Raw genomic sequence first — 27692 nt, 5'->3', positions numbered from 1 at the left:
AATAACAGCTCTGCCATTGCAATTGCTAATATTGGCCTTGCATGTTTGCGTGTGTGTGCGTGTGTGTGTTTTGTAGAAGGAGACTGGAGGCAGAGAGGGCTGACTTGTAGAGGAATAAATCTGGGAGCTTTTAATTTGTACTTATGTGTGCGTGTGAGTGCAAGTGTGCAGTTTGATGATTTGTGATGAATAGTCCAGCCATATGGGACGCATATCTCTTTAAACATCAAACAGCATCCCTGAGTCATAGCTGACATATGCAGACATATACACAAACACAACACTGTGTGTTACAGACAGTAATGATGTCAGTTAGGGGTAATTGAACAAGACTGTTTACAGAGAGGTACGCTGTGGTCATGATAGTGGTTTAATCAGACTTAAAATAATCAAATATCCTGGATAACTGGATCCAAGCAGAGCAATAGGACATCATATATATGTCTTTGTTTTCTATCTCGCACCACATGGCTCAGGATGAGTACTGATAAAGTGCTAGTAATCAAACAGAGAGGTTTCCATTTTGCTCCGCTCGATGGATCCAGTCAATCCCACTATTGTCTGGAGTAAAGCCTCTTTGCTGTGCCATTTGGATACATTAGGAGATGAAATAAGGTCTCAAACACCCACTCTGACTGAGCTTGACTGTGACCTGTCAGACAGAGCATATTTATTAGGGTTGCAACGGATCACAAAAGTCATGGTTCGGATCATTTTTTCAGATCAGCCAGAAAGAAGGGGTTAGGTTTAGATGAATCGGATCACGTACACGAGTATGGATCAACTGTGTTCCATTACGCCACCAGTATTTATATACCACAATAGTATGTGTATCAGTAGAAATGCTTGCTATCTGTTGTTTTATTCTGGGAGGGAGAATGCAGTGGTGTTTAATGGACCACATGGCTGGTGTGAAACGTTTTAGCCCATTTCCAGAAGCTTCACATGTGAGTGAAAACCATAACAATCTTATAGAAGACAGTCTCATCACTCACAATTGTATTGGGACACTACAGCTGAATTTACCTGAACTATGATCTATACATTTAACATGAGTCAAGTGAGTTAACATGAGTAAGTTAGCTCGCTAACTAGCTGGTTAGCCACTAGCTAACTAGCTGTGACATTGTTTTTGTGTGTCCCTCTGTGCAGGTTAACTTCGTGGCATGTCAGCTGTCCGCCCTGCTGATGGCTGTGTGGTTTCGGCTCTACCTCCACCCCAGTAAGACCAGTCCTTTCATCAGACATGTGGTGGCCACGCTGCTGGGCCTCTACTTGGCTCTCTTCTGCTTTGGCTGGTGAGTCACTGCTCTGTTTATCCCGCAGCTCTTTTCTTGTCATCACTGTCATTTTATACTCTGCTCCTTCCTTCCTTCCTTCCTCAGAATTTCTCCCTGCAATACTACGCTTGGGAGTTTCTTTTCCTGCAGACTGTGTCTCTTCATGCGATTGTAAACACAATACAATATGCTGCTCGATTGTGTGTAAATCTCACGGTTGAGGTATTGGTATATGAAACATTCTGTAGTGTTTTTTAATGAAAGGAAACGTTTTTAAAGAAGTGTAATGAAGTTTCCACTTCTTCACTATGTGATTTCCTACATTTCCCAGAATGCCTCTCCACAAACTCCAGAGAATGTACCTGAGCATGTCAGCTACAGCTGAAACAGTTAATCAGATAATCAATTATCTAACTGAAAGTTCATCAGACACTATTTTGATAATCAGTTAATCTTGTAAAATGTTTATCAAGCAACAGTGGCAAACATTTGGCTGGTTCCACCTTCTCAAACATTAGGATTTGAAGCTTTTCTTTCAGATACTGTATATGATAGTAATCTGAATAAGTTTTGAAGTGTCTGTCAGATAAAACAAGCAATCAATGATTTCACAGGGGGCATTTTTCACAATTCTGTGTTTTTATAGACAAAAACTGTTTTTTCCTTGATTTAAAAGGAAAAAATAGATGAATCGATCATGAAGATTTGTCTTTAGTTGCAGCCCGACTTCAGCTGTGTTGTTTACATGTACGTGTGCCTTTTAAAAGTGTTAAAAGTCTTTCTGTTTGAACAAAAGAGAGCATGTCACACACCCAGGCCAAAACATAATTTTTTATTTTTTTTTTAATGTCTGCACAAAATAAGGGTCACTGATATATAATCATAGAAAGAAAGACTAAATGCAAAAAGCGTAGTGATGTAAATGAAACTTCATAGCACATTAACACTCATTTTGGTCCTCCAGAGTGGCGTGATGTGCAGAGAACCCCAGCCCTAATGTTTTGCTGGTTTGCTAGCATTAGCGACATGCTAACATGTCTGATCTGTGAACTCGTGCTTTGTGAAATGTGGATCAATGGATCAAAACCTCGTGAGAGCTCCTGTTGATTGGAAAAACTGCACATTGAGTAATAATTAAATGTTACCTGAGTGAACATTTGCCAAATGAAAAACAAATCACAGGGCATATTGCGATCGTAATGTCACACTTAGACTCGTTTTTAGAATGAGTGGCAACTAAATGATTTGATTTATAAATTGAATTATAAATCTTTGAATTGAAACAAAATTATGAATTCACACACTGACTAATTGTGCCATTTAATATGAATTTAATGAACTGCTTAATAGATTGTGTTAAGTTTCAGTGTTAATTATTTATTAACCAGTCATCACTTACAGACTCACTGGCTCGCTGATATTATTCATTCATTTTCATTTACATTCGGTTGGTTGTCTGTGGGAATAGAATATACGCAGAACAACCACAAGAAGGGATAGTAGCTAATTTGTAGAGCCGACATGTTAAAGTACAGCAACAATAGTTGTTTTCATTATTGATTAATCTGACATGTTCTTTTCAGATTAAGATAAATAAAATATCAAAAATAGTGTAGAAAGCCCTGTTTCTGAAAGCCCAAGGCGACACTGTCAGGTGTCATGATTTGTCCAACAGTCCAAAACCTAAAGATACTTAAAGAACTATCACATGAGAGAAAGAAAAGCTGGAGATAAACAGTGTTTGGCAACTTAGCTAAAGCAATAATTGAAATGATTGATCAGTTTCGGTAATAACTCATTTTCCTGTTAGTCAACTAAGTTTTAAGGTAGATCTTCCTATAAAGGATCAATGAAATTAGCAATTTTAATGCTGATTAACTGTTGTGTCATTGGTGACAGTTATTTTGAGCAACATGTTTCATAGGTGAAAAGTCTTCTTGTCTCACTTTTAGATTACCTCAATTGACTTATTCTTCTTATTCTCCTTTGGTTCTCCTCTCGTCCTACACCCTTTTTCCACACACAGCCTTGACCCATCCGCATCCTCTTCATCTTTGCCAAAGCAAATGGGTCGATCGAGTAGTAACTGATATCCAATTAGAAAGCTATTGCCCTGTAATGGACAACCCACTGTACCTCTGGCAGAGTGCCTCTCAAAGTGCTGGTCTGTCTGTCTGTCTGTCTGTCTGTCTGTCTGTGCGTATTGGAGAGCAAACCCAGGAAACAATAGCCTGACATCAAGCTGGTGGGAAAATGCTTACCAGGTGAAATGTTACCTGGTCATCAGGTCGTAGGTGATAGCGTTTTATCTGATCACCTGGCTGATAGACGCTTCATGTACACGATCCAGCTGACACTGAGCCGCGGTCGGATCAGATTATTTGTTGTGGCTAGCAGAGGTCATGTGGTGTTACTGTGTCACACAAAAGTGACTTATATTGCAACACCAAAGAGTGAACTGATATCTGTCATGAATAATGCCAATTTGTCATTAAATAAAGTTTAAAAATAAATGTCAATTCATTAACCCGCATTTAACATGAGAGAAATGACGGGATTATGAAGATTGTTGGCTAATTTCTGCTGTCAGAACATGTCACCACATCCTAGCAACACCACAGAAATATGTGTAACAAAAAAAAAAAGAAAACAGAATTATTCTAACAACACAGGTAAAATGATTGCTATAGTCACTGAGCTGTGAATGGATGCTGGTTTACTAGGCAACTCTATATGGAATGAAAAAAAAGAAGTTATTATTTTCACAGTTCAGGACTCTTATGATGGACTGTCTTGTCTATTTGACCAAGACGTGACAGCCTCTCCGTCCAAATGGGCCAAACAATCAATAAAGGTTGTTTATGCCTGTGAAAGCCTGCCAAAGAGTTGTGACTGTGACAGCAATTAATAGAGTAGAAACCTCTTTCGAATATCTTTACAACAGACACATTTTGCAACGTGAGTATATTGTATTTATTGTACTTTGCTCAGGGCTCCAACCTAACCATTTTATGCCACACACTAATGACAGGATTAAAAGTGTTCTTATCACTTAAAGAGTCTGATTTCATGACACCACAGCGAAGCTCCAGAGGTTGAAAATTAGTGCGCAGTTGTAAAGTCACCTAAATGTTACTAGAATTGTTTATATGATTTCAGTCAAGGTGCCAGTGCAGCCTGCTCGCCGCGTGTAATGCATGAATGCGTCAATACACACGCTCGCATTTGCACACTTTTATTCACATAATAGTTTCAGCTTTCATTACAAACACTTGCACTGTTCTGTCTTCGAGGGCACCTGGCTGCAGCCCCAGAGGAGCTGCCTCGCAGATGCTGCGTTGGTTTATTTTAGGATGTATTCCCCCTCCGTGAGACGCACAGGCTTGTCACTGAATGTCACTGGAGAGAACAATTGGAGATTGTCGAACAGCTGAAACAGTGTCTAAGAATTTCAAATTCCTCAGCTGTTTCTGCGTTCTTAACCCTTTTATTTGCTGGGCAGTTCATTTTAATTCACCCAGCTTGTGCCCTCTTGTTCCCCCTCCAACCCTTGATGCCCTTGCCCTCTTTTGTTGACTCACTGCTAACACATTGTGACATCTCTGCTCTCCGGGAGGGCTTGACGTAGGTAGAATCACACACTGTGCCCTTCAAAGGCCCATCTGGTAGCTGCTGCTGCGTTTGTGTGTGCGCGCGTCACGGGAAGGGAGATAGGTGGATATAAGTTCGCATTTCATCAGCACGCACACATTCATGCACGATTCACAAGTGAGCTGTAAGGATGCTTGCAGCTGGAAGGCATGTGAATCAGTCAAGTAGACGGTGTGACAGTGAATGTCACAATCCTGCCTGGTGACTGGAGATCACACATTACTGGTTTCAAAAGTCTGGCTTCACATGGCTTATGGTGTGACTGTGGTTTTGTAATGCTGTTATTTCCTCTTCCTAATGACTGTATGTGATGACAAAGCAGGATGTGGATGGTAATACCAAGAGCAAACAAAGCCTAATATAGTCTATCATAAGGAGGAGGCATGTGTGTCAGAAAAATATGCTTTCCTGTATATAAGAAACTGTTAAAAGTTAAATATGAGATCAATAAAGTGCTGTTTCACTTATGTGTCTGTCTCCTCACAGGTACTCCCTCCATTTCCTGGTGCAGAGTGGTCTGTCCTACAGTGTCATGGTCTTCGCTGGCCTGGAGCACATGCACAAGTAAGTGCAATTTTATTTGGCTTCCGTCGAAATTGTTAAATGGCCTCGTGGTACCTGGGAGTGTCAGAACCCCGCAGAATTGTAAAATACTTCATCATCAAAATCTTGAATTTAGCTATGGAGCAATCTCCTGTTTGCATCTTTACTCGTTAGTCTGTGTTTTTGAGGCATCAATGTTTCCCACAGGACTGTAGCGGATGGACTTCGGACCCTCTAGGGGGATGCGGGGGTGCGCTCCCCTGGAAGAGGCTAGCTCTGTGACTAACTTTGTGCTCCTGTAAACAATTTTACCATGAACACATTGATAGTATAGATATGAACGGTGATGACACAGCAGAAAAAGTCATACCCACAAAGCGTGGTAAAGTTTAACACAGCCTCCAACACGTTGTGAAGTGTGTGAAGTTTTCTGTTTTTAAATAATTTCTCTAACATTGACGTCATTGTCATGGCAACATTAACTGCCGGAGCGTTGCGTGTTGCTGCCGAGTTCACGCATTAACGTTAATGAGAATTTGCTGTCAGCGTCCTCATCGCAGATACCGAATGTGTCTCCTTTTCTCCAGGACACAATGTCTGCAACTAGTGCAAATGCAGTTAGAGAATATGTCTGAGTCAGAAATAAACATGGGCTAAGTGTCTGAGTCTCGTCTGACCCGGTCACAAGAGATGTGACATTAATTGATCGATTAAATGTTGTTTTGTTCTCAGAGTTCGTTGGTAGCCGAATGGTTCCAGAGCATGCCATATAAACCACGACGTCTGCAACTCTACTCCAGCTGATGACCTTTGTTACATCTCACGCCCCTCTCTCTCCCCTCATTTCATGTCTGCCTCTTCACCTCACTCTGTGCAATAAAGGCAAACCAAAAACATATCTTTAGAAAATTGTTTTTTTTTGTTATTGCTAATCATTCTGGATCTCTGACCTTGAATTTAAATCAGATGCAGAGCTTCGAGTCCTAAGTTTGAGAACCTCTGGTCGAGGTAATTAATGAGGAACATGATGACAACAATGACAATCGTCCCCCCAGGCTTCCATCTGTGACCATGGCTCATCAGCACAACCACACACATACACACACACACACACACACACACACACACACACACACACACACAGTCTTTGATGTTTTGTTTTTTTTTTTTAACCAGGAATCAAGGTTATAAGTGCAGGTGTAAACAGTGGATGTTCTCCCCTGAGGCGATATTAAGTAGATGCTAGCAAAACAATCACAATGGGGACTGCCCTCAGAGAGAAGATGATTCAGAAGCCTCTGAGAATGACCTAAAACACAGGCCGCACCTTATGACTTTTCGGCATGTAGCAGTGCTTTACATTAAAAGTCATGTCTCATTATTCTTAAAAGTTTAACCCTCTGCAAACAGAGTTAGTGTGCATTCAACCTGCTGTCCTGTCCGCTTCCTCTTACTGAAGCTCTTATGAAACTGCAAACTGTGGCTGTCACCCCTGCCAAACAAGCAAACCAACACACCCTCCATCCCATTCAGAGATAAATTTAACCCCCCCGTTAGAGGTGCCAGAGAGGAGGAGGAGAACCTCGCCGGTCGCACTGACATGCTCATGTTTGCACAGGGCGTTGACCTCGCTGGCTCAGGTTTTTGCATAACAAATAATGTATTATCGTGGCAAAAGGTTGTTATTTAACTGCATTGTGATTTTGGCCAGCGTTCAAGTCCTCCCAATGTTTAACTCATGGCCTGTGCTCAGGTAGCTACATCTGATTTGGCCGCACAGTGACTCATTTCTCTGTACAATCCCCTACTTGGTCACTACCGTTGATATTTTACAAGATGTACATGTCATACTTAAGCACACCCATTTTACACCACATTGTTAGGAACATGTCCCTTTAACTTTCTCTTCCATTTTTTTGTCCCATTTTATCCATCTTTTGTCTACTAGGGCTTAATCTCTCATCTCCATCCCCCAGTCTGCCATCTCTCCTCATTATGTTTTCACAGCATTACCTAACTCACGCTGTAACCCTTGCTAACTATAATGCTGCTGGGTAGATATAGAAAGAATCGGTTTAATGCTGAATGTATACACTTTTACCTCCGATGACACTATCTGCTAGGAGACTTGCTGCACCTACCTCCGTTAGGCTAGGACAGACTTTGGGAAAACGCTCTGAACTGTGCACCACTCCCAGGAGCAGTCTACTGTGGCCCAACTTCCTATTCCCTATTTCCCTTTGTTGTTCTGCCACTCACATACCCAGCCCTCGGAGGGGCGAAGTGTACAGCGATTGCCGTGTGACAACTTTATGGAGTTGATAAAATCTCTTTTCTGGACTGTGGGAATGGCTGTGAGTGTAAACAATGGCTTAGTGTGGCTCTAGACAGACTATTTTGCCCTGCGGAGCGGCATCATATTTCATACTATTAACTCTCGTGCAGCTCTGGATCTGTCACTCCTCCCACTCTCTTTCATAGTTCACCTGTTGCATGCGGTGAGCAGACAGGGTATGTTCTAGACGCTTATCGACTCGCCTCAAGTGTGAGCACAGCACTGCCTGCTGGTTGACGGCAAGGAGATACAGGGAACTGTGAAATCGTTCGATGCAGTGTAACCAATGGAGGAGGCTGTGATAGTAATGAGAGCGGCCTCTTTGATTGATACTGATGCTAAAGAAGAACCATGACAAAATTATAATAACTCAGACTGTTAAAGAAATCAGACGATATCTATGATGTAAATGTAGTCTTTTTAAATGATTATTATACGCTATAGCGTTCTTGGTCAGACTTTTTTGCTTGTGCCTAAGATGAAGCAACCCCCTTTGCTACATATCTAGTGGTTGTAACCAGTTTAATTCCCCTTCTTCCTTGTGTGATTTTTCACATTCATCCAAGTCAAATTAGACAGTGATCTGCAGGAGAAAAAAAAGAAATCAGAGGAAACAACCAATAATGTGGAGCAGAAAGTAGCTTTTGCTTTGTTCCTATTCTGTTAGTCATCTCACTTCCTCTCAGGTCTGTCTTGTGACTCTTGGAAAGGCTCCCACCCACAGGGAGCCACAGTTAAAGCAAACTTAAACTTATTTTGGTGTGTACATATGTGTGTTTATCACCTGAAGCAATGTGGGACAATGGAGTTTTCGCATGGAGGGTGGGGATTCTCCCTCTAACTATTTGCCCAGTAAGTCAACCAAACAGCTCAAGAACACTAAAGCAGAGCAGACACTGTCCATCACTGGGACACTGCACTTGGTGAAGATGGTCCACCGACGCCTGAAAACCACACTATAGACATCTGCAGCTCCAGTTACAGCCAGCTGATCCTCAGGAGGGCCTGAGTTAGGGGTGAAATTGAGAAATTGCATTCTATCTGCAACATAAGCATGTAATTTAATTGGAATTCATATTAGTTTTGGTGTGAAAGCATGACTGTGAACCCGGTGGTGATAAGTGTGCAAATTACTGCCTCACAGTTGCATGCTGAACAGATGGAAATTTCCTCTGGATCTGTGTAAGCATGGAGTGCGCCTCCAGGCACTTACTATCTGTACACAACCTTAGAGAGAGGTCTTGGAGTGTTCAGACATTTATTTATAGCCTGTTTGTCGTTTCCACGGCTCCACGTACGGTGTGTGTTCATACCTGCGGCTCCTGCATGGCTCCTCGTCTACGCGTTGACCCGTCTACCGCTGTCCCACAGTGGGAGGCCAGCCTACTTTAGTCCCAGGCTCCAAGCTGAGGTGCCTGGAGTGGAAATGAAACACAAACACACACACACACACACACACACCCCGAGCTGTGAATTGCACAAACACAAATCAGATGAGGATAAAGACAGGATCCCTGGTGGGCCCACTGCAAATATAGCTGCTGCAGCACATGTAGCTCATATCCTCCCTGATAACTGCAGCTGCGTGCTGCCAGTAGAGAAAGCTGATCTTGGTGAAATAGGGTTGTTGCTAAGGATTGAAAATGTTAGCAGACTCAAAGGAAAAAACTTTTAAGCTTGGTTGCATTGTCCATTTTATATCATATTGTGTAGTATTGAGCATGTTTAATTTTGCCTCATGGGTTTTGTGTATCTGTTTTGTTTGTGTAAGCGTATTTCAGAGAATAGTACCTAGAAAGGAGACATTTGTGAATGAGGTGCAGCATGAATAGTGGACAGAACTTCTGGGTCTGCAAAGTGAAGCTGATGCGCAAATGCTTTAAACCTGCATTCTTTGTATTGGCAAGTAGGGGGCGACTCCACTGGCTGCAAAAAGATGTGATGTAACCAAATGGGAACATGACACTACTTCTCACTTATTACCTCATAAAACATTTTCCTGATGACTTTATGGTCACTAGTTTCAGGTCTTATGCAATACTAGATTAATTTTTGTTAGTTATGGCAGCGTATGTGATTCACAAGTTGCTACCATGGCATGTCCTGGACAGAGACGTAGCAATGCGTATCCATGGCTCCTCCACGCTCTCGTCCATATATGGTCTCCTCTGGCTCCAAAAAAAAAAACAAGATGTTGGCAAGTCTAGTTTAATTCTTGTCTGTTGTGTCCCATTATGAATCTAATTAACCAAGATTGAACCTTTAAACAGTGGCATGTTTTGGCTTTTTTTAGAATCACATAAATGCACCAAGACATTTGTGGCAGGTACGCTAACCAGGCTAAAAACATTGTAGAAGGCAGTCAAACTGGGTCTGAGCAGCCTTTTTAAGTTTTATGGTCGAACCTGTGAGGATAAAATGATAAGATGAGCTTCTGGCTTTAAATCTCACCGAGGTCCTTGAGGATAAAGATGCACTTAGGTTACTATAATTCCCTTTTAAATAAAAACATCCATAACTCCAGGTAGACTCGTCTTTTAATGAGCGTATAGACAACGTATCTATGCTGATATGCTGTCTTCTGTTGTTTTTGGAAGCAGATGTGGACAATGTTAGCCAAATACCACTGAGGATGTCCAGCACAGAAACTGTCATACCTGTCCTCTCTCCATATGTTTCCTTTCTGTCTCTCTTCCTGTCGAATAAAGGCAGAATGCCAAAAATCATAAAAAAAAAAAAAACAGAGGAAAGCTCTACAAACCCACCATTGTTCCAAAAGTGATTTACTCACCATGAAACATATGCTGTAACTAGTGTTAGTGAGTGTATCCATGCAGTACATTTAGATGAGGTCTGGGAGTATGAAGGCCTTTGCAAAGAGCCATGTAGTCTCCCAAGACACTAAGAAATGTTGTGTACACTGAAAAAGGTGCCAAGTGTGGGCTGGATACAAACACAGAGCTCTCGGAGCACATAACAGGATTGTATTAGAATTATCCTCTCTGCCTTCTCGGAGGATTTTGTGATTAATAGTAATATTCGTCTGAGGTTTTACAGACTGAGAAAGATCTTGAAAGGTCCGAAAATATTTCATATTGCAGCAGTGTTGCGTGGGCTATTTCATGGTGCGTTTTAAATGCTCGGCAGTAGCGATCAGGAAATGTCTTGGCTGCGACTTGGACTGCAGATACAGTAGGCTCTCAGAATCAAGGGGTCCCGTTGTGTCTTATTGGTAACGCAGCCTCGCTCTGGCTGGTGTGTTGTACTCCTTCTCAGAGCAGCACAATCCTCCTATTGTTGGCAGCAGAGGAAGGCTAGCTAGCTAGCTTTGACTTGGGCTGACTCTGCAACAGCTTTTTGCACAACAAGCGTTAGTGCTGCTCCGTCTTTGGGCTTCTGTTGAAAGGTTGTGTTGTCTTCAGCCACTGACGGTGACACATTATTAGAGCATCCCTTGCTCTTTTGTCCAGTTTAGGCCCCCTCCCCTTTGCGCAGCTCTGCCCTGTTACTGAGGCCAATGGCTCTTGTACTGTAATGGAAGAAAGTCATTGTTCTGCCACAGATATGAGAACAAAGGGATGGACTGAGTTTATTTTCTCTCCTCAGGAATCTAAGGCTAAAAGTGCATTAAGATGCCCTTCCCGAAAAGCTCCATATCACTATGTAGATTCATACAGATTAGAACATGCAACATGTCATAGTTGCTTTTGGCTTTTGAACTCAACATTTCTGCATTTTTACATATTTTACTTACATATGTTGTGTAATAATTTCTTCTCTTTTATCTTCCTTTCTCTGCTTAGGTACTGCTTCATCGTGACTCTCGGCTATCTGATATTGTGTCAGATCACACGAGTCTACGTGTTTGACTATGGCATGTACTCTGCAGATTTTACAGGGTAAGCTACACGAACACCACAGAGCTCTTTATCATCTTTTTGATTCTCATTTAAAACCTGGAGACCTCCGTTGGTCTTAGCTTTGAATGCTAAACGGTGCGCTAAGTGATGCTAAAAAGAGAAGTTGCCAGTAAGAGTCAGGGGAATATTGGATGTGACTCAACCAGCCTGAGCTAAACAGAAGCAGGAGAGTGTCACTCTGCCACTTGGGCAGGGGGACGTCGGTGGCGACTGCAGTTACTTGTGGTTGGTTCCCACTCCTCCAGACTGTCTGACAATTCAAGCAGACAGCCTGCACTCCCAGCAGGGTGGGGGTGGCTAGTTGCTAAGCAACCTAATGCAAACCCATACTGCCTCTGCGAGGCCAGAGATTTCACTATTGCAACTATCTCGTCTGCTGTCCCTGAAGATGTGATGAACAGTATTTCTGCGCCCGTGTCATGTCATGTTTATGTGTGTGTTGATCTATCAGTAAAAAAGTCACTTTTTTCTAAATGTCAGCGTGAGCCTTATTTGCTTTGTGCTACAGGATCAGGCAGTCGATAATATTCCTCAATACTTTAAAGCAGTTTTATTAAAAGACCAGAAAATCTCCGACCTGTTGCATGTTTTTGACTCTGTATTTTAACTTGATGCTGCCACCAGCAGTTTCTATGTGTAAAATTAGTCAACAAGGTCAACAAGTCAACAAGGTATTATATACCGTATATGTGAAAGCAGGCAAAAGCACATGAGAGCAGACTTCACACTGCTCTTTGATAGGGAAGTTAAGAGGAAGAGGGCTGAGTAGCATAGCACCGGTTTGGGCCTAAGGAATAGAGAAGAAGAATAGAAAGAATAGCTAAAGGAAGTTCAAAATAAGTCTGCAATTAGCCTGGAGGAAACTTCCCATTGTGGAGGTACTGCTGGAGCTGATGCTGTTACTATTATTACTGAATGAATTGGCAGCTAAAGCCCTTAGTTACCCATGTAAATTGCAACAATATGGAACAGCAGTTTAACAGGACAACTTAACAAGAAAATATGCATTCAATATTAATGTGAAAAAAGTGTTAGAAAATGTCACCTTGTGTAGAAAAAGTCAAACAAAACGCTGTTTTGAAATTCACAATATTAACTTTGCCCTGTTTCTTGTTTGATGCTCTTTATCAGGCCTATGATGGTTATAACACAGAAGATAACCAGCTTGGCGTTTGAAATACATGACGGTAGGATGAGCATCAAAGTGTCTCTAAAGCATGTGTGTTTGCTCTCTCTCTCTCTCTCTCTCTCTCTGTTTGTGCGTGCGTGTGCCTCCTCTGTGGAACAAAAAAAAAAGTGGCAGAAGTGAAAATGGTTCAATTCTCTTTGGAGTTTAAAAACAGATCACATGGCCACGTTTCCGAGCCAGTAGTCAGTTCTGACAGTGCACTAGTGAACCAGAAAGAGAGCATAAACACAGTTATGTAATGGGGACAGTGACCAAGCATGCATGCTCTCCCTCGCTCTCTCTGTTTAATGGCTGACTTCAAACACAAGCTGATTACTGTTAAACACTGGATATGAATGCTTTAGCATTTATTAGCAAAACCAGTGTACAGTATGTGTAGTGGGCTGGTCCTGCGCCATGCTAATACTGAAGTTAGCTTTTGCAAACAAATGAAGAGTTTCCTCCCACAACTGATACATTGCCAATGAGCAGTAAATAAAGATGGAGACTTGACACTGAGGTATGAATAAACGAACTATGATCAAGTGTCAGGGAGGCTTAGTGATTGAGAGGAGGATGATGAGACTCACTCGCAGCTTTTTAGTTTCCACTTGGAGCCTTAAGTCCCCTCAGGATATTCTAGAGCACAATCAGCAGTCTAATAACAGTTTGCCTGTTGGTGTGTGTGTTGGCGGGTGCATGCATGCATGTGCATGCAGTGTAGAGTAGTGCAGTGTTTTAAATTCTGTTCAGGTCACCGATTCTCCTCGCAACTGTGAATCTAATGAGAAACTAAGACTGTAATCCACATCCTCAGAGAACTGTCACACCCTGATACCTGCCTGCTGTTGATACTTACACACACACATGTACACACTCTGCACAGTATGTTGCTATGTTTTTATACAGTAAAACACTTATTCCAGCTCTTAAGAACACAGAGGCATTAAAGACACGGTGAGGCTGCTGCACAATTCATCTTTTCACTCATTTAACAAGATCAGAGGTTTAATCGTGACCAGAGGAGCAGGAGGATTTTAACTAAGCATAGCCGTGCACGATGATTCGCATGCTCAACCTTACATGTACCCCATGATGCAAAAGCGGGCCATGAGTGTGCAGCCTAATGAGTTGCAAAGCCGCAGGTCTTCAGAAACAAAGAGCAGACTGATTAAAACAAACATTCTGCCCAAAGAATAGGGCAGGCTTTTCCTGACCTTCTCAATAAGGACAGTAACTGCTGTCAGGATGTCTTGCCAAGGTGTAATTTGTCCTCTTAGAAGATTTATCAGTAAGGCGTGGCACTACAAGGAGTGATGAGTTCCTACAGATGTGATTTCAACCTTTACACATACAGAGATTAAATGTTTGTTCTCTTTGTGTCTGTCTGTAGGTTTAGCCAAGCGAGATGGGCAGCTGACTCCGACTCAGAAATACCTAGCTATCAGGTATGTGACTCAGGTATGTTTTTACTGCTTCGGATGAGGGGCTTCATTCAATCAAGCTGAATTAAACAGTTGTCATGTCTTGAATCGGTAAACTCAGTCTGGAAACGATGCTCTTCATTCTAATATATGCTTCGTTTTCTGCGTAGGAAATCGCGTTCAGGCTCTACCTGGTGTTGTCAAGCAGTTGTTGCGCTCTCAGTATCCAGGAAACCATACTTTCACTACTCTCATGCCATTACAACTGCAGATTTTTCTCCCTGACAGTTGCTATTGGAGGTCATAGTACAGCTGAGGTGCAGAAATGATGTAAAAAGCAGGATTTGAGTGGGAAGATGGCACTAAAAAGTAATGGGGAGTTGATATCTGACAACATGGCTGAATAGAACAGAGATACGAGACTGACTGGTTTAAATGTAAGGTCCCAAATAATGAGGCTCCAAGCTGGAAGCATGGACAGTTCAACAGAATAGACCGTATTGGTTTATCACTGGACAGGGCACTACTTCATTGCAAGAAAACATCTTCTAATTTCCTTCCCCCACCAATATATATACTCTTTTCTCCTCCCTGTCGACCTGAAGGCGGATGCCCAGCTTGCTGGAGTACCTCAGCTACAACTGTAACTTCATGGGCATCCTGGCAGGCCCCACCTGCTCTTACAATGACTACATGGCGTTCATCGAAGGCACGGGTTACCAGCCACGCCACCAGGAGAACGCCAACGGCAAGGAGAATGGGAAGTACAAGCAGAGTGAACCCTCGCCCAAGGTACAACGCCGCTTTTACCACTGGAATAGAAGTGCATGCATCATGTGAAGTCTGCAAACTGTGGTAAAATAGACCTACATTTTGTGCAGCGGCAGGTGAAAAATGCTTTAAAACCTCAAAGAGAGTACTTGAACAAGCAGTTAGGATTTTACAAAATTGGACTTTAAACTATGTAATTCTCTTTTAAATGGTAGCAGAGCTGTTTTAAGGGGTGCAGGGTAATTAGAATGTGTTTGCTTCCCTTCAGAGAAACTGAAACTAAGATGTTATTGAGAATTTAATGACGCAAATGTCTGAACCTCAAGGTTATTTGTGTTTTCTTAGTGCATAATGCATTAATAATTTAATTACACTCCAAGATTTGAGCGTGTGTTTGTCTCAGAAGAGAAAGGAACAGAGTGAAACACAGACTTTGCTAAATATAAAACATGAGAAAGCGCTCAAGGACCTGAGTTAACCTGGAGTCAACTTAACAGAGTTAAGTGTGTCCCACTCTCTCCTCTCACCTCCACCCAGAATGACGTCATCTCCAAGCTGTGCACGTGTGCCATCTCGCTGGCCATCTATCTGTCGCTGTGCAAGCTGCTCCCGGTGGAGCACTCCATAGACGATGACTTTGTCAACTCCACACCCTTCTATCTTCAGGTGGTCTACCTTTACCTGGCCATGCTGGCTCTGAGGCCAAAGTACTACTTTGTCTGGACACTTGGTGAGTCAGATGAGACTTTGTTAGCAATAGCTGTAATTTCACCTTTACATGTACCTCGGTATTAGTATCTGTCAGTAAAGAACTTAGACTGCAGACTCTGCTCCATCCTCTGGAAGAGTCTAATTGCTCGTCTCTCAGTACAAAGTGAGTGAATTTGAAGCCGGACTCATTTGAGTGGTATGAGCTGTTCTGGGTTCAGAGAATCTGGTTATTTTTAAAGCAGTCCAGTATTTTGAGGTGTAGCCTAAAAAAGGTCCTAACTCTTATTTAACAGCATTTCCTGACGTGACAGTGCCATCTAGTGCTGAATTGAAAACTGCAGCTCTTCAAATGACAAATGCATGCGCCGTTGTAGCTCCATCTGTTTCTGTCATTGCTTCACATACTAATGTATTCTAAGGATGTGGAGCTTGTCATCCTTTATTGTTGCTGTTCAAATACTCAGAAAGATCTGTACCTTTCTCCTGCAGCTGATGCTATCAACAACGCTGCCGGATTTGGCTTCAATGGATACAACAAAGATGGCTCTCCGCGGTGGGACCTGATATCAAATCTCAGAATTCTGGATATTGAGGTTACGCTCTTTTTACGAGGCCTGTTTATATCCAGATGAAGGTCGTTTTCAACTAAACACTAAAATGTGTTGTTTTGGGTCTAATTTCAGTTTGCCACCAGTTTCAAGAGTTTCCTAGACAACTGGAATATCCAGACAGCTCTTTGGCTCAAAAGGTAAAAACATTGCAGTTGTAGCGCTGTGCTCCTCCAGCAATATTCACATAAATGCATGATGCATATCTGCATATCTCAGCTCTAGCCTTTTTAGTTCAATCATACTTCAACTCAAAACCGTAATTTAAATGATTTCATTATAATTTTGCAAATGTGTATGAGCTACATCATAAATTACAAATTATTCTGAAATTATTATATTATTATAAAGCAAGCTTTCATGACTTATGTTGCTGTCTGTAACTTGACAAACTTTGATAGCAACTATGCATCTATGTACTTTTTCCAAATGGTGGCTGGAAGTCCGGAATGAATCATTCCATTTTTTTCTACTTGGGCTGTTTTGACTGGATGTGTGTCATGTCGGTCGTCTCCCCAGGGTGTGCTACGAGCGCTGTGCCATCAACCCCACCGCTGCCACCTTCCTGCTGTCAGCCATGTGGCATGGGGTGTACCCCGGCTACTACCTGACCTTCCTCACTGGCATTGCCATGACCATGGCTGCACGTGCAGTGAGTACACACACTGGTTCTGCCTATACAGCTATACAACACTTTTTGGTGTAGTACCCTTGAAACCTGTACCTACCTGCACCTAATCCTACGACCTGTTTTGCGTTTTTCTACCTCTTAAATGTAGGTGGGGTTGTTACCAGGGCTTTGGGGGTTTCACTTTTCCAGCAGTTGGGAAACAACAGAAAAGAGTTTTCTTGGCCTTTAGAAGCTGCAACATTTAATAATTGGCACTCTGTAACCTAAACACTCACTGCCAGATTGACAACTAACCGCTCACGTTCACTGTCACTTTGCTGCCGCTCGGTCTGTCTCATCACACACGCTGATATTTTGTGTTCTATCTTCTCGGTATGTTTTTGTTCATTACAACAAGGAGACTTTGTTTGAGAAAAGGCTGCAGGCAGAAAGACAAAAACTGCTGAAAAAAAAAACAGTTGGGAAATCCTACGTCAGAGAGCAGATGATGAGACCACTCTGGTTGCCAATGATTCTCTCTGACCAATCAACAGACAGCAGTGTTTATAGCTCCACCTTAAAGTGCCTGATCACCGTGCTAGGTACTCCGACAGAGGGGTAATGAAAAAATGGAACGGAATGAAGTGGCTCTATTTGCGCCATGCATAACTTTTGACAGTGGATACATTAAAATAACCATTCTAATGAGTAACAAGCTAAACTGAACTGAAGCTGACTGCTTGGTGGAAACAGGGCTTTAGATCTCTTTAGCGTTACCGCTGCTACAGACCCACAAACGCAACTAAATTATACCTTTACCCTCCTTTAAGGAGAGTAAGGGTATAATGATAAAGTAGCATACCACTTATACCTCATTTTAAGTGTGAGGCCATTACCACTAATCTCTGCTAAGCCAGACCTCTTCACTCTGGTCTTGTGAAAGAAGGGGACAAAGAGGATATTTATGTAGAGACAGTGGAGTGATGGCACAGGCGGAAGCTCACACTGTAATTCTGGATAATTCACCTGGGGATGGCTGATAAACTGAAACGCCAGCACAGTAAATTTGTTGTGCAGGTGAGTCCCTGCAGGTACTTTGTTCTTCTTTTTATAAAGGAGGACAAGGAGACCACTGACCCAGTTACACCATAAAACCACTGGCCACTTCCACACGGACTTGTTCAGGGATAGATTTCTCTAAAGAGTTACGAGATGGCAAAAGACAGAGAGAGAGCGGAAAAAGAAGGATGAGCAGATAAGCAGAAGTCGGCAGTAATGCCTACTGCCATGAAAGGTTTCAGGAAGTAGGTCAATTGGTTCAATTCAAGTCTTGTTTACTGTGCCGCAGAATGAGTGAAATGCAATTTAAAGTTTCTAGATTAATTCTCTTGGAAATTACATTGAGAACTCAAAGGATGTTTTTTTTTCCTCTTTCAGGTAAGGCACAACATCAGACCGTACTTCCTGGTCTCTGACTCATACAAATGCATCTATGATGTCGTCACGTGGGCGTGCACTCAGATTGCCATTAGCTACACAGTGGCGCCATTTGTCCTACTTGCCGTGGGACCCTCACTCAAATTCTACAGGTAAGTGTGTCTGACTGAATTGTCATACAATATTGCTTTGAGCTGGTGTGGTCCATTAAGCATAACATGAGTGTTAAAGAGAGAATATTGTAGCCTCTGCTTTTCTCCAGAGTAATTAGTTGAGTGAGTTTTGTGCACTGCTGCTGCGTAAAATGATCGTTATGCTAAGCATGTAAATGAAGTTACTGGCCACAGTGTAGAAATTAACACTTTTTCATTAGCCTGGTTCCCTCTTGTCAGGCTGTAACCGTTAACGAGACAGCTTAATGAGCGAAGGATGGAGAGGATTGATGAGAAGGATATAAAATGAGCGGCCTTAACATTGCTCGGCCGCCGCCGCGAAATTAAGGCCAAACAATGGTCAGTGTCATTCAAATGAGGACTGCCATTAAATCAGCGCGTGGCTGCTAAACAGGCGATATAAAGCGGACTCGTTAAAAGCGGCAGGGACGTGGAAGAAGGAGGCAGAGCTGAAAAATATACATATCTGTCAGTATTGTGTAGGCAAATAACATAATAAGCATAACTGAATAGTCTGTTAACCTAGATTTCTTTGCATGTTTAAGTTACATGGAAATGGAGAGCTATCTTGTTACATTCTTGTGCCAGCAAAAATTAGCTATTTTAGATTGTTTTAGCAATGTTTTCAGTTGTTGTTCATGGAGTCCACAGCCCCTGTTGTGGCTCTCTCATGCTGTATTCAGGCACAATGCTAATGAATGCTAATGCTAATAACATTTGCATGCCTACATGCACACAGTGGTTACCATGATCACCATCTTAGTTTGGTGTGTTAGTGTGCTAGCGGTCACCCACAGTTAATTGGTATACATTGGACAAATTAAAAATTTGACCCGATGATGGCGCTAATGGAATAGTTAAGGGATCATCAAAGTTAGTACAAGTCATCCTCCGATGAACAGGAGTGTTTATGCCAAATTTAATCCTTCCAATAGTTGTCGAGACATTTCACTAAAAAATGAAAATGTCAGCCTCATGGTGGCGCTGGAGGAAAGGTCAGGGTTTCACTAGAGTTATTACGATTCTTCCACTGGGGATCACGAATGTCTGAATTTAATGCACTTAATATATAATGGGAATTCATCCAATTGTGGTTGAGATATTTAAGTCTAGACCAAAAGCGGTGGCCTGACTGCACATAGTTTCTCATTTATTCTGCACCTACTACTTGTAATAAACTGTGTCGAGTTAGCTCTCACTATGGGATGTCTGTGCAGGTCCTGGTACTTCTGCCTACACCTCCTCTGTCTCCTGGTGGTTCTGGTCTTACCTGTCAAATCGAGACGCCCGCAGGCCAAAGAGCAGCAGGACGGTCTACAGAAGGACAGCCTACAGGACAACCAGACAGACCACAACAGCACAGACAACAACTGCAACCAGAAAGACAAAGCCACATGAGGGTCAGGACAGCGACACACAGTCCACTCAGCAGCAGAAACACTTGAGAGGAACTAGAAACCACTGAGAGCTGGAGTGTGGCGAGCCCGTTTACCTGACGAAGAACCAAATATCGGACGCTCTGAAAATCCTAACAGACAGAAAACACAAGTCAATGTTCTGTCAAAACTTCCAGTAGCAAGGACGACAGCAGTCACACTTCTGACATGGACATAAGACCAGGATGTAACAACGGCCACGGTGTAAACTAATGAGTGATAGTGGTTACTTTACATTATGTTAGTGGAAAATGAAGACTTCCAAGCTGCCTTAAACCCTCTATGTACTCGCCTGGTGAAATAGACAGCTGGATGGCACGCTGCAGAACCTAAATGTAGTTTCACCATTTTACTGCAGAATAATCCAGCAGAATAGAAGTGCAGTATGTGGAGGGTTTTTGTCATTGTCTGGATACAAGCTCCTGTCAGGTGGAAATGGAAAAACGTGTTCATGTAAAAGAAACATAACCTTTATCATCAGCTGCCAATTTCAAACAGGCCTTAGGATCCTCAAAACGTTGTTTTATTTCTATGTCTCTTTTAAAATCTTTACCAGAGAAGAATTCACATTGTACATGTTTTGTATTTAGATGTTTGTGACAGCACTATTTGAAGTCCATTCTCACAGCTTTTTTTTTTCTTTTTTAACCCCCCGGGATGAATTGACTTTGCCTGACGTAGAGAGTCCCAGAGTGGAATTCAGATCTCGTCCACCTCCAGCAGTGGATAGTCTAAAAGAGGCACTCAACAGTTTCTAAATGGATTTCTTTTTTTATTTTTCATATCTGCTGCTTTTTTTTTTCTTTTTTGACATGACTCATCAGATAAATGTTTGTTTCAAAGGGAGTTTATTTGCTCTGTCGTGATTTAGGATTTCAGACTTGGAGTTCAGGGGTGTGATTTGGTTTTTTGCTTTTGTTTTTCTTTACATATGTTCATATTGTTCACACAACAGGTTTCCTCTGTGTTCAAATGTCTTGCCTCTGGAATACAAGTATCCAAAACGATTTAAAAACAAAATAGTAAAATTGTTAATTGGTGGATTGTTAACTTCACTTGTTGAACACTGGTACATTTTATTTAATTATCTTGAATCCTACAAATGTAGCAGAAATCTAATCAGATTACCACATTCACTGAAGACTTATTTAACCGTCAAAAGGTTTTATAGCCATAAAAAAGTTTCCAATTTGCACTGTGCATTAAAGCACACATAATGTTCAGGCTGCAGATTATGTCAGTGGGCAACTTGCATTTGTCAGTGAGGAAATCTGATAAAGTTGATTATCTAAGTGACATCATAATATTGTACAAAATTCAAAGACATAGACCAGCTGTTGTGGTAAATGGTCTTATTTCATATTGTGTGCACTTGCTTTAGAATAGGGGTTGTTTCAGGGTGCATTTACTGTAGGGTGTACGAGACACTGGTTCCACGTGTTGTTTTGGTCCACAGCTCACCTTAAGCCTTTCAAATCATCCAGTTCATCTTTACAACACGCAGCAGTTCAAACAGCCACCCACATGATTCATTTCTGTTTCATTCAGAGGAAGCAAACTAAAAGGCACCTCACTGTTGTTTGAACAGTCAAAAGACACGTTTTACATATCTGTCAGAGGAAATAGTCTGGGAGTTTCAAACTGATGATATCATAAACACTTTGAAATTGTGTGTTTGTTTTTTTTTTTGTCTAGAATATCGTCAGTAATTTGAGTTGATTCGGTGCATTTGTGTTATATAACGTAACAAAGCAGCCGAGGTGAGCTTTGAAGTATGGACCTCTTTCATTTCTTTTTAAGATTTTCTAACATTTGCATATTCCTGCCATAACTGTGTGTGTACCAGTATTCATGTGATGCGTACATGTTGATGTGGTCTCATGTGAACTATATTTGTAGCCTGGGCCCTGTGTAGGCGAGTGTGGCCCACTTAAGGGAAAGGGATGTCATTCTACAAACATAGCGATTATTGCACTGCATGGCCACCCGAACCAGCAGATCAATGCAAACTGCTCCATATGTCCAAAGTGCCAAATCAAGAATGGCGCATTTTGTTTTGTGTGTATGTGAGCATGCGTGCCTGCGTGTGTGTTTGCGTGCGTGCGTGTGCATGTGTCCATGTAGTACGTGTGTGTGCGCCTGTGTAACATAATGGTTATTTTTGTGTCAGAAGGAAATTTATTGAAAGATTTGTATAACAGTACATTAAAATTCTGATTTATGTGGCAAAATAAAGAGAAATTATTTTTAAACACTAAAACTGATGATGAAAATTTCTTAAGTTTTCTCCAGTAATCCAGATTCATAGTTTGAAAATGGATATCTGTTTTTTTTTTTTATTGATGATGATTAATATTAACAGAACACTGATGTTGAAGTGTTAGCATTTAATATAAGGCATACTGATGCAGCATATGGAAAATACATACAACACACGAGGTTCCTGCATTGGTGCAACATTTTTGCATTATTGTGACCCTTTCCACAGCAGACAATTTCATTTTTCTGCTAAGACATGCCAAAATTTCATTAGTGGTGATAATATTGCTGCAAGCTGCTGAAATGTTGCAATATGACATACATTTTAAAGATAAAGAAGCAAAGAAGTCTCTGCAAGGCTGTCTACATATGATGCAGAAAAGTGTAAGATCAACTGATATTTAGGACGTCATGTCAGAACATAGGACTGTAATTGCACCTTTGTCAACATGGCATGCCCATACATGTACCCCACCACTGAAAGTTGGTGCAATAGGCCTTTTTCAGGCAATAGGAAAAGCACAGGTGTAAATGATCAAATTAATGATACCTGTACTCTTTCAGCTGCTGGAAACTAAAGGAGCCATTGTTAATGTTATTAGTAACTCCTGTGCTTTTTTTCATGCTTTGACGAGTCAAAACATCTGCTGTGGAAAGAGCCCATGTTGTTCAAATGTTGTAATGAGACAGCTGGTTTTGTGAACTTCAGGTGTGCCTCAGCTATTGTTTCACACATACAAATAATAGGAAATACAGTGAAAGGTTGAGTGTAAATATCTGGTGTATTCAGATCTTTTAGTAGGAAGAACAATACGATAATATAAAAATACTGTATTACGAGTAAGATTTTTGCATTTGAAATTTAAGTCAGTAAAAGTAGAGTATTATCAGCATTCAGCAAAATGTGCTTTAAGTACCAAAGTACTGATAATGCAGCAAAAAGACCCATTTAATCTTATATTATTGTAATATTTTCATATTATGGTTGATGCATTCATGTCTAAATAGCATTTTAAAATTGTGGCTGGAGTGCATTTTATTTATTACATTTCTATTGTATATCCTGTTGTAGCTTGGATAATTAAAACTAATATCTCATGATTTCAGTTTTTTAGTGATCTGAATGTGCAAAAATATTAAGCATAGCTGTCCAACAAACGTAGTGATATAAAAAGTGCAACATTTCCTACGATTACTCAAGTAAAGTAAAAGCACCTCAGTGTTGTACTGAAGTAAGGCTACAGCATTTTTGAGCTCAGGTGCTTTATGTTCTCCGCTACTGGGGAAAGTACACGAGTCGTTGTTGTGACAAGTTCAACTGGTTCTTACAGTGAGAGCCTTTAAAAATTAAAGTGCGACATCTTAACTGTCGGCACTGATCCTATCAGACAGTACCCCGTCCTTACCAGACAAAACGTTATGAAAGCGTGGGGAGGGGTTCCTGACCCCGTCTGCTCCGCCACTGTAACCACGGATAGTAGGAGGTGGAGCCACTGACTGTACTGTAGCAGCCGGGTAGCAGGTTAACGTGAAAAGCATAAAAGCAAAGAAGCCACAGTATGACGTGAAAAAGTGGTGTTTTTAGCCATTTTCTCCGGCTGGAATTAAACTACAAACGGCTACAGAGCAGTCCGGCCTACAGGTAAGAGGACTTCTGGTTGTGCCACGTCTTTTTTTCCTTTTAGAGGTGATAAAAGTAAGTAAGGACCTGTTGGAGCGCCACCCTGCGCTAGCTAACGTTAGCCTGTTAGCCGTTGGGAGTTTCGCTAGCGACTGTTTTGCTGTTGCTTCCTAGTGACAGTAATACTAAACACGGGAAGTCAGTCTGCTTGTAACATCCTAGTCAAATCCCGTCCATTAGAGACCAGAAAGCGAATTACAGCTTAACTTTTAAGGCCACACGTGATATGTGTGTCTGTGTGTGTGTGTCATCCAGATGTTATCCTTTTTTGACAAGCCGAAGACACGCAGTCAGAGCGGCTGGTGTGAAAGAAAGTCAGTTTTTAAGAGGCAGATTCAGGCAGGAAACACAACACGCTTTGTCAACAGCACTGTGTTGAAACTGTGTCCACGTTGTTCGTCAGACCTTTAGTTTCTCTCCAGCAGCTCCTGTGCTCTGGGACTTGTTCCAAACACGAGGTCTACTCACTTATGTGCATAACCTTTCAAAGTAAAGCGCAGAACCGCCTTCAATCTTGATGTAAGGTCGTCCCGGGTTTTGCTATTAAACTTTCCCAGACAACTGAGTAAACCTGTTTTTTGGAGCAGGTCCCGGTATGTCAGGGAACTGAATCCTCAGCAGTTTCATACCCACATGACAAGCCGAGAAGAGCTGACTGGTTAAATTTAGAGATCCTATCCAGTGTTGCCTCTGAAGTTTACGTTTGTGTGTGTTCAGCTAACAGCACAGCTGACAAGGAGTTTATCTGAATTTTCATGATGATATCAAGTGGTCTGTGTTTTTACATAAATACTGGACCATATCTGACCTCAAAGTAGATCTAGTTGCATATTGTTATGAATGATATTGGTGTGTAATGAAGCCAGGCAAGCTTTCATCTGGGATTTTAGCTGCCTTAGATTTGTGTTTTCCTGCTTTACATTGGCATGATGAATGAAATCAATATTTAGGCCTTTAATTTGAAATATTGTGATTTTTTTTGTTGATTTTTGCAATATTTTCAAGCCCATAAGGGATTTCTAATGATCATAGTAAAAGATATTTTTGAAAAAAAGTACAGTTTAGTCATTTAAACCACTCAAATGACAAGAATAATAATCTGCCAGTGACAGGGCCCATTAAAACTAAATGCTACTTTATTATTGGAATTAAATTTAACAAATTAGGCCAACATCTTAATTGTCTCCCCCTCTTTTATCTGTATCATTCGGTGCTGAGCCAGTGCGTGTAATGAATGAAAATCTGGTCGTGTGTCTCTATTGTGTCGGGAAGAGATGGGCGTAGGCCAGCCCCCCTCATCTAATATTCAGCCTTGAGTGAAGGGGGGATGCTGAGCGTGAGCCCGACAGTGCTTGTTGATACTGTGTGCGAGTGAGGATAAAGACTGGTGTTGAATAGCCAAATAAATAAATATAAGCTTCACCCTACACCAAGGTAAGGATGTTCCTCTTTTCCTCTTTTAAGTGTTTTTTAGAGGCCATGGGTCACTCTTTTAGCAGCTTTAATCATTTGTTTCAGTGGCTTTTGCTGCTTTTATTGGTGTTTTGTCTCTGCTGCTTTTTACAGGGTGCATGTTGTGTTGAATTGATGTGCATGAGCTCCCATCAAATCATTGCTGAACTGAGAGAGAGAGACAGAGCTAAATGTTTACTGATTGGTTCTTGTATGGTGTTGTCGTCCACCCATTGTGCTGAGAGACGAGGAGCTGAGGAGGGTGTGTCAACAGGCTCCTATTGCCTTCACTATAAACAAAGGATTTTTTCATGTACGCGTGACACTGTCTGATATGGGAGAACAGCTGGCAGGTGATCCTAATCCTAAGTAAGAGTGTAAGACTTTGTAGTTATTAACTGATCTGCTACTCTGAGGTGGTCTGAAATGACTGTTTTGGGCCTTTGTACTGACACCCAACAGGCACGTGACATTTAAGCGTTTACCGACCTGAGCCTGAGCTGTTTGTCTCACAGATTATGTTGAAATGTTGAGCAGCATGTTTGCTAGCCGGTTATGTGAAACCCATTGCCAAGGGAACTTGCAATCAACAAATGCAGCTCATAAATTCTGTGTTACTGTGGGCAGGAAGTAAGTCTGACCATGATGGAGGAGCCCCACTTGATGAATCATTAATGAGTTTTTCATCGATTGAATAAATCCCTGCCACAGCTAAAACAGCCATGTTTGAAGGGGGTTTCTTTTGTCAGGTGAAATAATACCTATAATGTCTGGGAAGCTTTTTACCATTTATTACTTTTCTGAGGCAATGTTGTCTGTGCCAAATAGTTACAGAAGTGTCACTTGTGAGTATTGCTGTTGAACTCCAGGGTAAAAATGGTAAAAATTGCTCAGTTGTTAGACAAACATGCTTGTCTCTGTCAGAGTTTAAGATAATTCTCTAGAATGGTGGAGCCAATTTGTGGATAATCTCCCTAAAGTGGGCCGTCTGTATTGATTTGTCAGATGCAGACAGTGGCCTAACTGTGTCTTCCTGTTGTTTTCCAATCAATGAAAAGCAGTTTGAGAGAAATCGCATGCAACTGTGCAACGATTGTACTTTCAGGCACTTAAAAAAAGCAGGACTTTTCTTGTTTAGTTTGCAAAAGTTCCACAAAGTCCAAATAAAGGCAGTGGAGGAGGGTAGAACTCAGGTTGGTCTTGATATAATTGGAGTGCACAGTTGAGTGCACCAGTTGTCTTGAGCCATCGTGACATCAAAGGATCAGAGTTTAAAGACTATTGTTTGTCTTCAGTGGTATTTGATGACTTTAGTGGACTTTTGTGAGCTGAGCATTGTGATTGCTGCGCCTTCATTATACTGAGCAGACAAATTTCAGTTCATGTTTTCAGCATGACCTGGCAGACTGAACTAAACTGAACTGAACCAAGTGCCCCCGTTAGCTCTTGTGTAATGAGCATGTTCAGTACATCATCCTGTTGTGAGCATACTTCTATATTCTGGTTGAAATGAACACATTGAACTGTGTCCTAGGTTGAGGAAGAAATAACTGCAGATATACATTGAAACAATGCATATGCAAATTGTGTTTTTGTTTTGTTCAATTTGCTCAATAATATGTTGTACATTTATGCTGCCATATTGAAATAACTATCAGCAAACATGTCCAAAATTTAAGTCAGACATTTTCTATAGAATAATACAAATTTACAGTTTTTCACCTGGCTCTGAGGCACAATGGATAGCATATTGACCTTCTAGCCAATCACTTGGAAAGGTTTAAAGGCTGTGGGTTCAAGTCCACCAGATTTGGACTTCAGAGCCTGTTGACTTCCCCTGATTCTCCTCAAAACGGTGCATTTCGAACAAGAGTCTTGTGAATGTGAATGGTGTAATTTGTAGTAATATGTAGTATTACAGCAATGTAGTGGTAACCAGCCATCTAGAAGGTGAATCTATCAGATAAATTAAGGACCAAAATGACTATTTCAGAGGTTACAGAGGCAGAGAGAAACAAAATTACATTCAAAAGTCTGCAGACACTAGATAACAGCTGACGACTCAAAATAAAGTCTGTTTGGGGACGTGATATGATACCCGGGAGGCAGTTCTCAAGTCACTGTGCCAGCACCTTTGCTGATAGCTTGACATCGTTGTTTAGTGAACTGATGTAGCTCCTGTGTAAGCTAAAGTCCTTGTCTTTCTTTAATGTAAGAGAAATCAAAGCCTGGT

General features: G+C 41.5%; 2 protein-coding genes across 3 annotated transcripts in view; both read left to right on the top strand.

Annotated features, from left to right (window-relative positions):
- The window catches only part of mboat2a (membrane bound O-acyltransferase domain containing 2a), a 42311-nt gene extending 19990 nt beyond the window's left edge, over positions 1-22321 (top strand). Inside the window, exons 2-13 of the mRNA XM_041954389.1 lie at positions 1153-1298; positions 5418-5495; positions 11613-11708; positions 12861-12916; positions 14291-14345; positions 14927-15113; positions 15630-15822; positions 16293-16396; positions 16487-16551; positions 16931-17063; positions 18459-18610; positions 19849-22321. Of these exons, the coding sequence (XP_041810323.1) occupies positions 1153-1298; positions 5418-5495; positions 11613-11708; positions 12861-12916; positions 14291-14345; positions 14927-15113; positions 15630-15822; positions 16293-16396; positions 16487-16551; positions 16931-17063; positions 18459-18610; positions 19849-20029 (1446 nt within the window). The 3' untranslated portion in view covers positions 20030-22321. The remainder of the gene's footprint in view (positions 1-1152; positions 1299-5417; positions 5496-11612; positions 11709-12860; positions 12917-14290; positions 14346-14926; positions 15114-15629; positions 15823-16292; positions 16397-16486; positions 16552-16930; positions 17064-18458; positions 18611-19848) is intronic.
- Positions 22322-23810: 1489 nt separating this feature from the next.
- Positions 23811-27692, top strand: part of kidins220a (kinase D-interacting substrate 220a) — a 47866-nt gene continuing 43984 nt past the window's right edge. For both annotated transcript variants that reach the window (XM_041954656.1, XM_041954655.1), the window contains exon 1: positions 23811-23968. The gene's annotated coding sequence lies outside the window, so the exon portion shown is untranslated. The remainder of the gene's footprint in view (positions 23969-27692) is intronic.

This window comes from Chelmon rostratus, chromosome 15 (assembly GCF_017976325.1).
Source record: "Chelmon rostratus isolate fCheRos1 chromosome 15, fCheRos1.pri, whole genome shotgun sequence".
NCBI lineage: Eukaryota > Metazoa > Chordata > Actinopteri > Chaetodontiformes > Chaetodontidae > Chelmon > Chelmon rostratus.
Note: the sequence above shows the minus strand (reverse complement) of the source record. Positions and strands in the feature narration are given on the sequence as shown.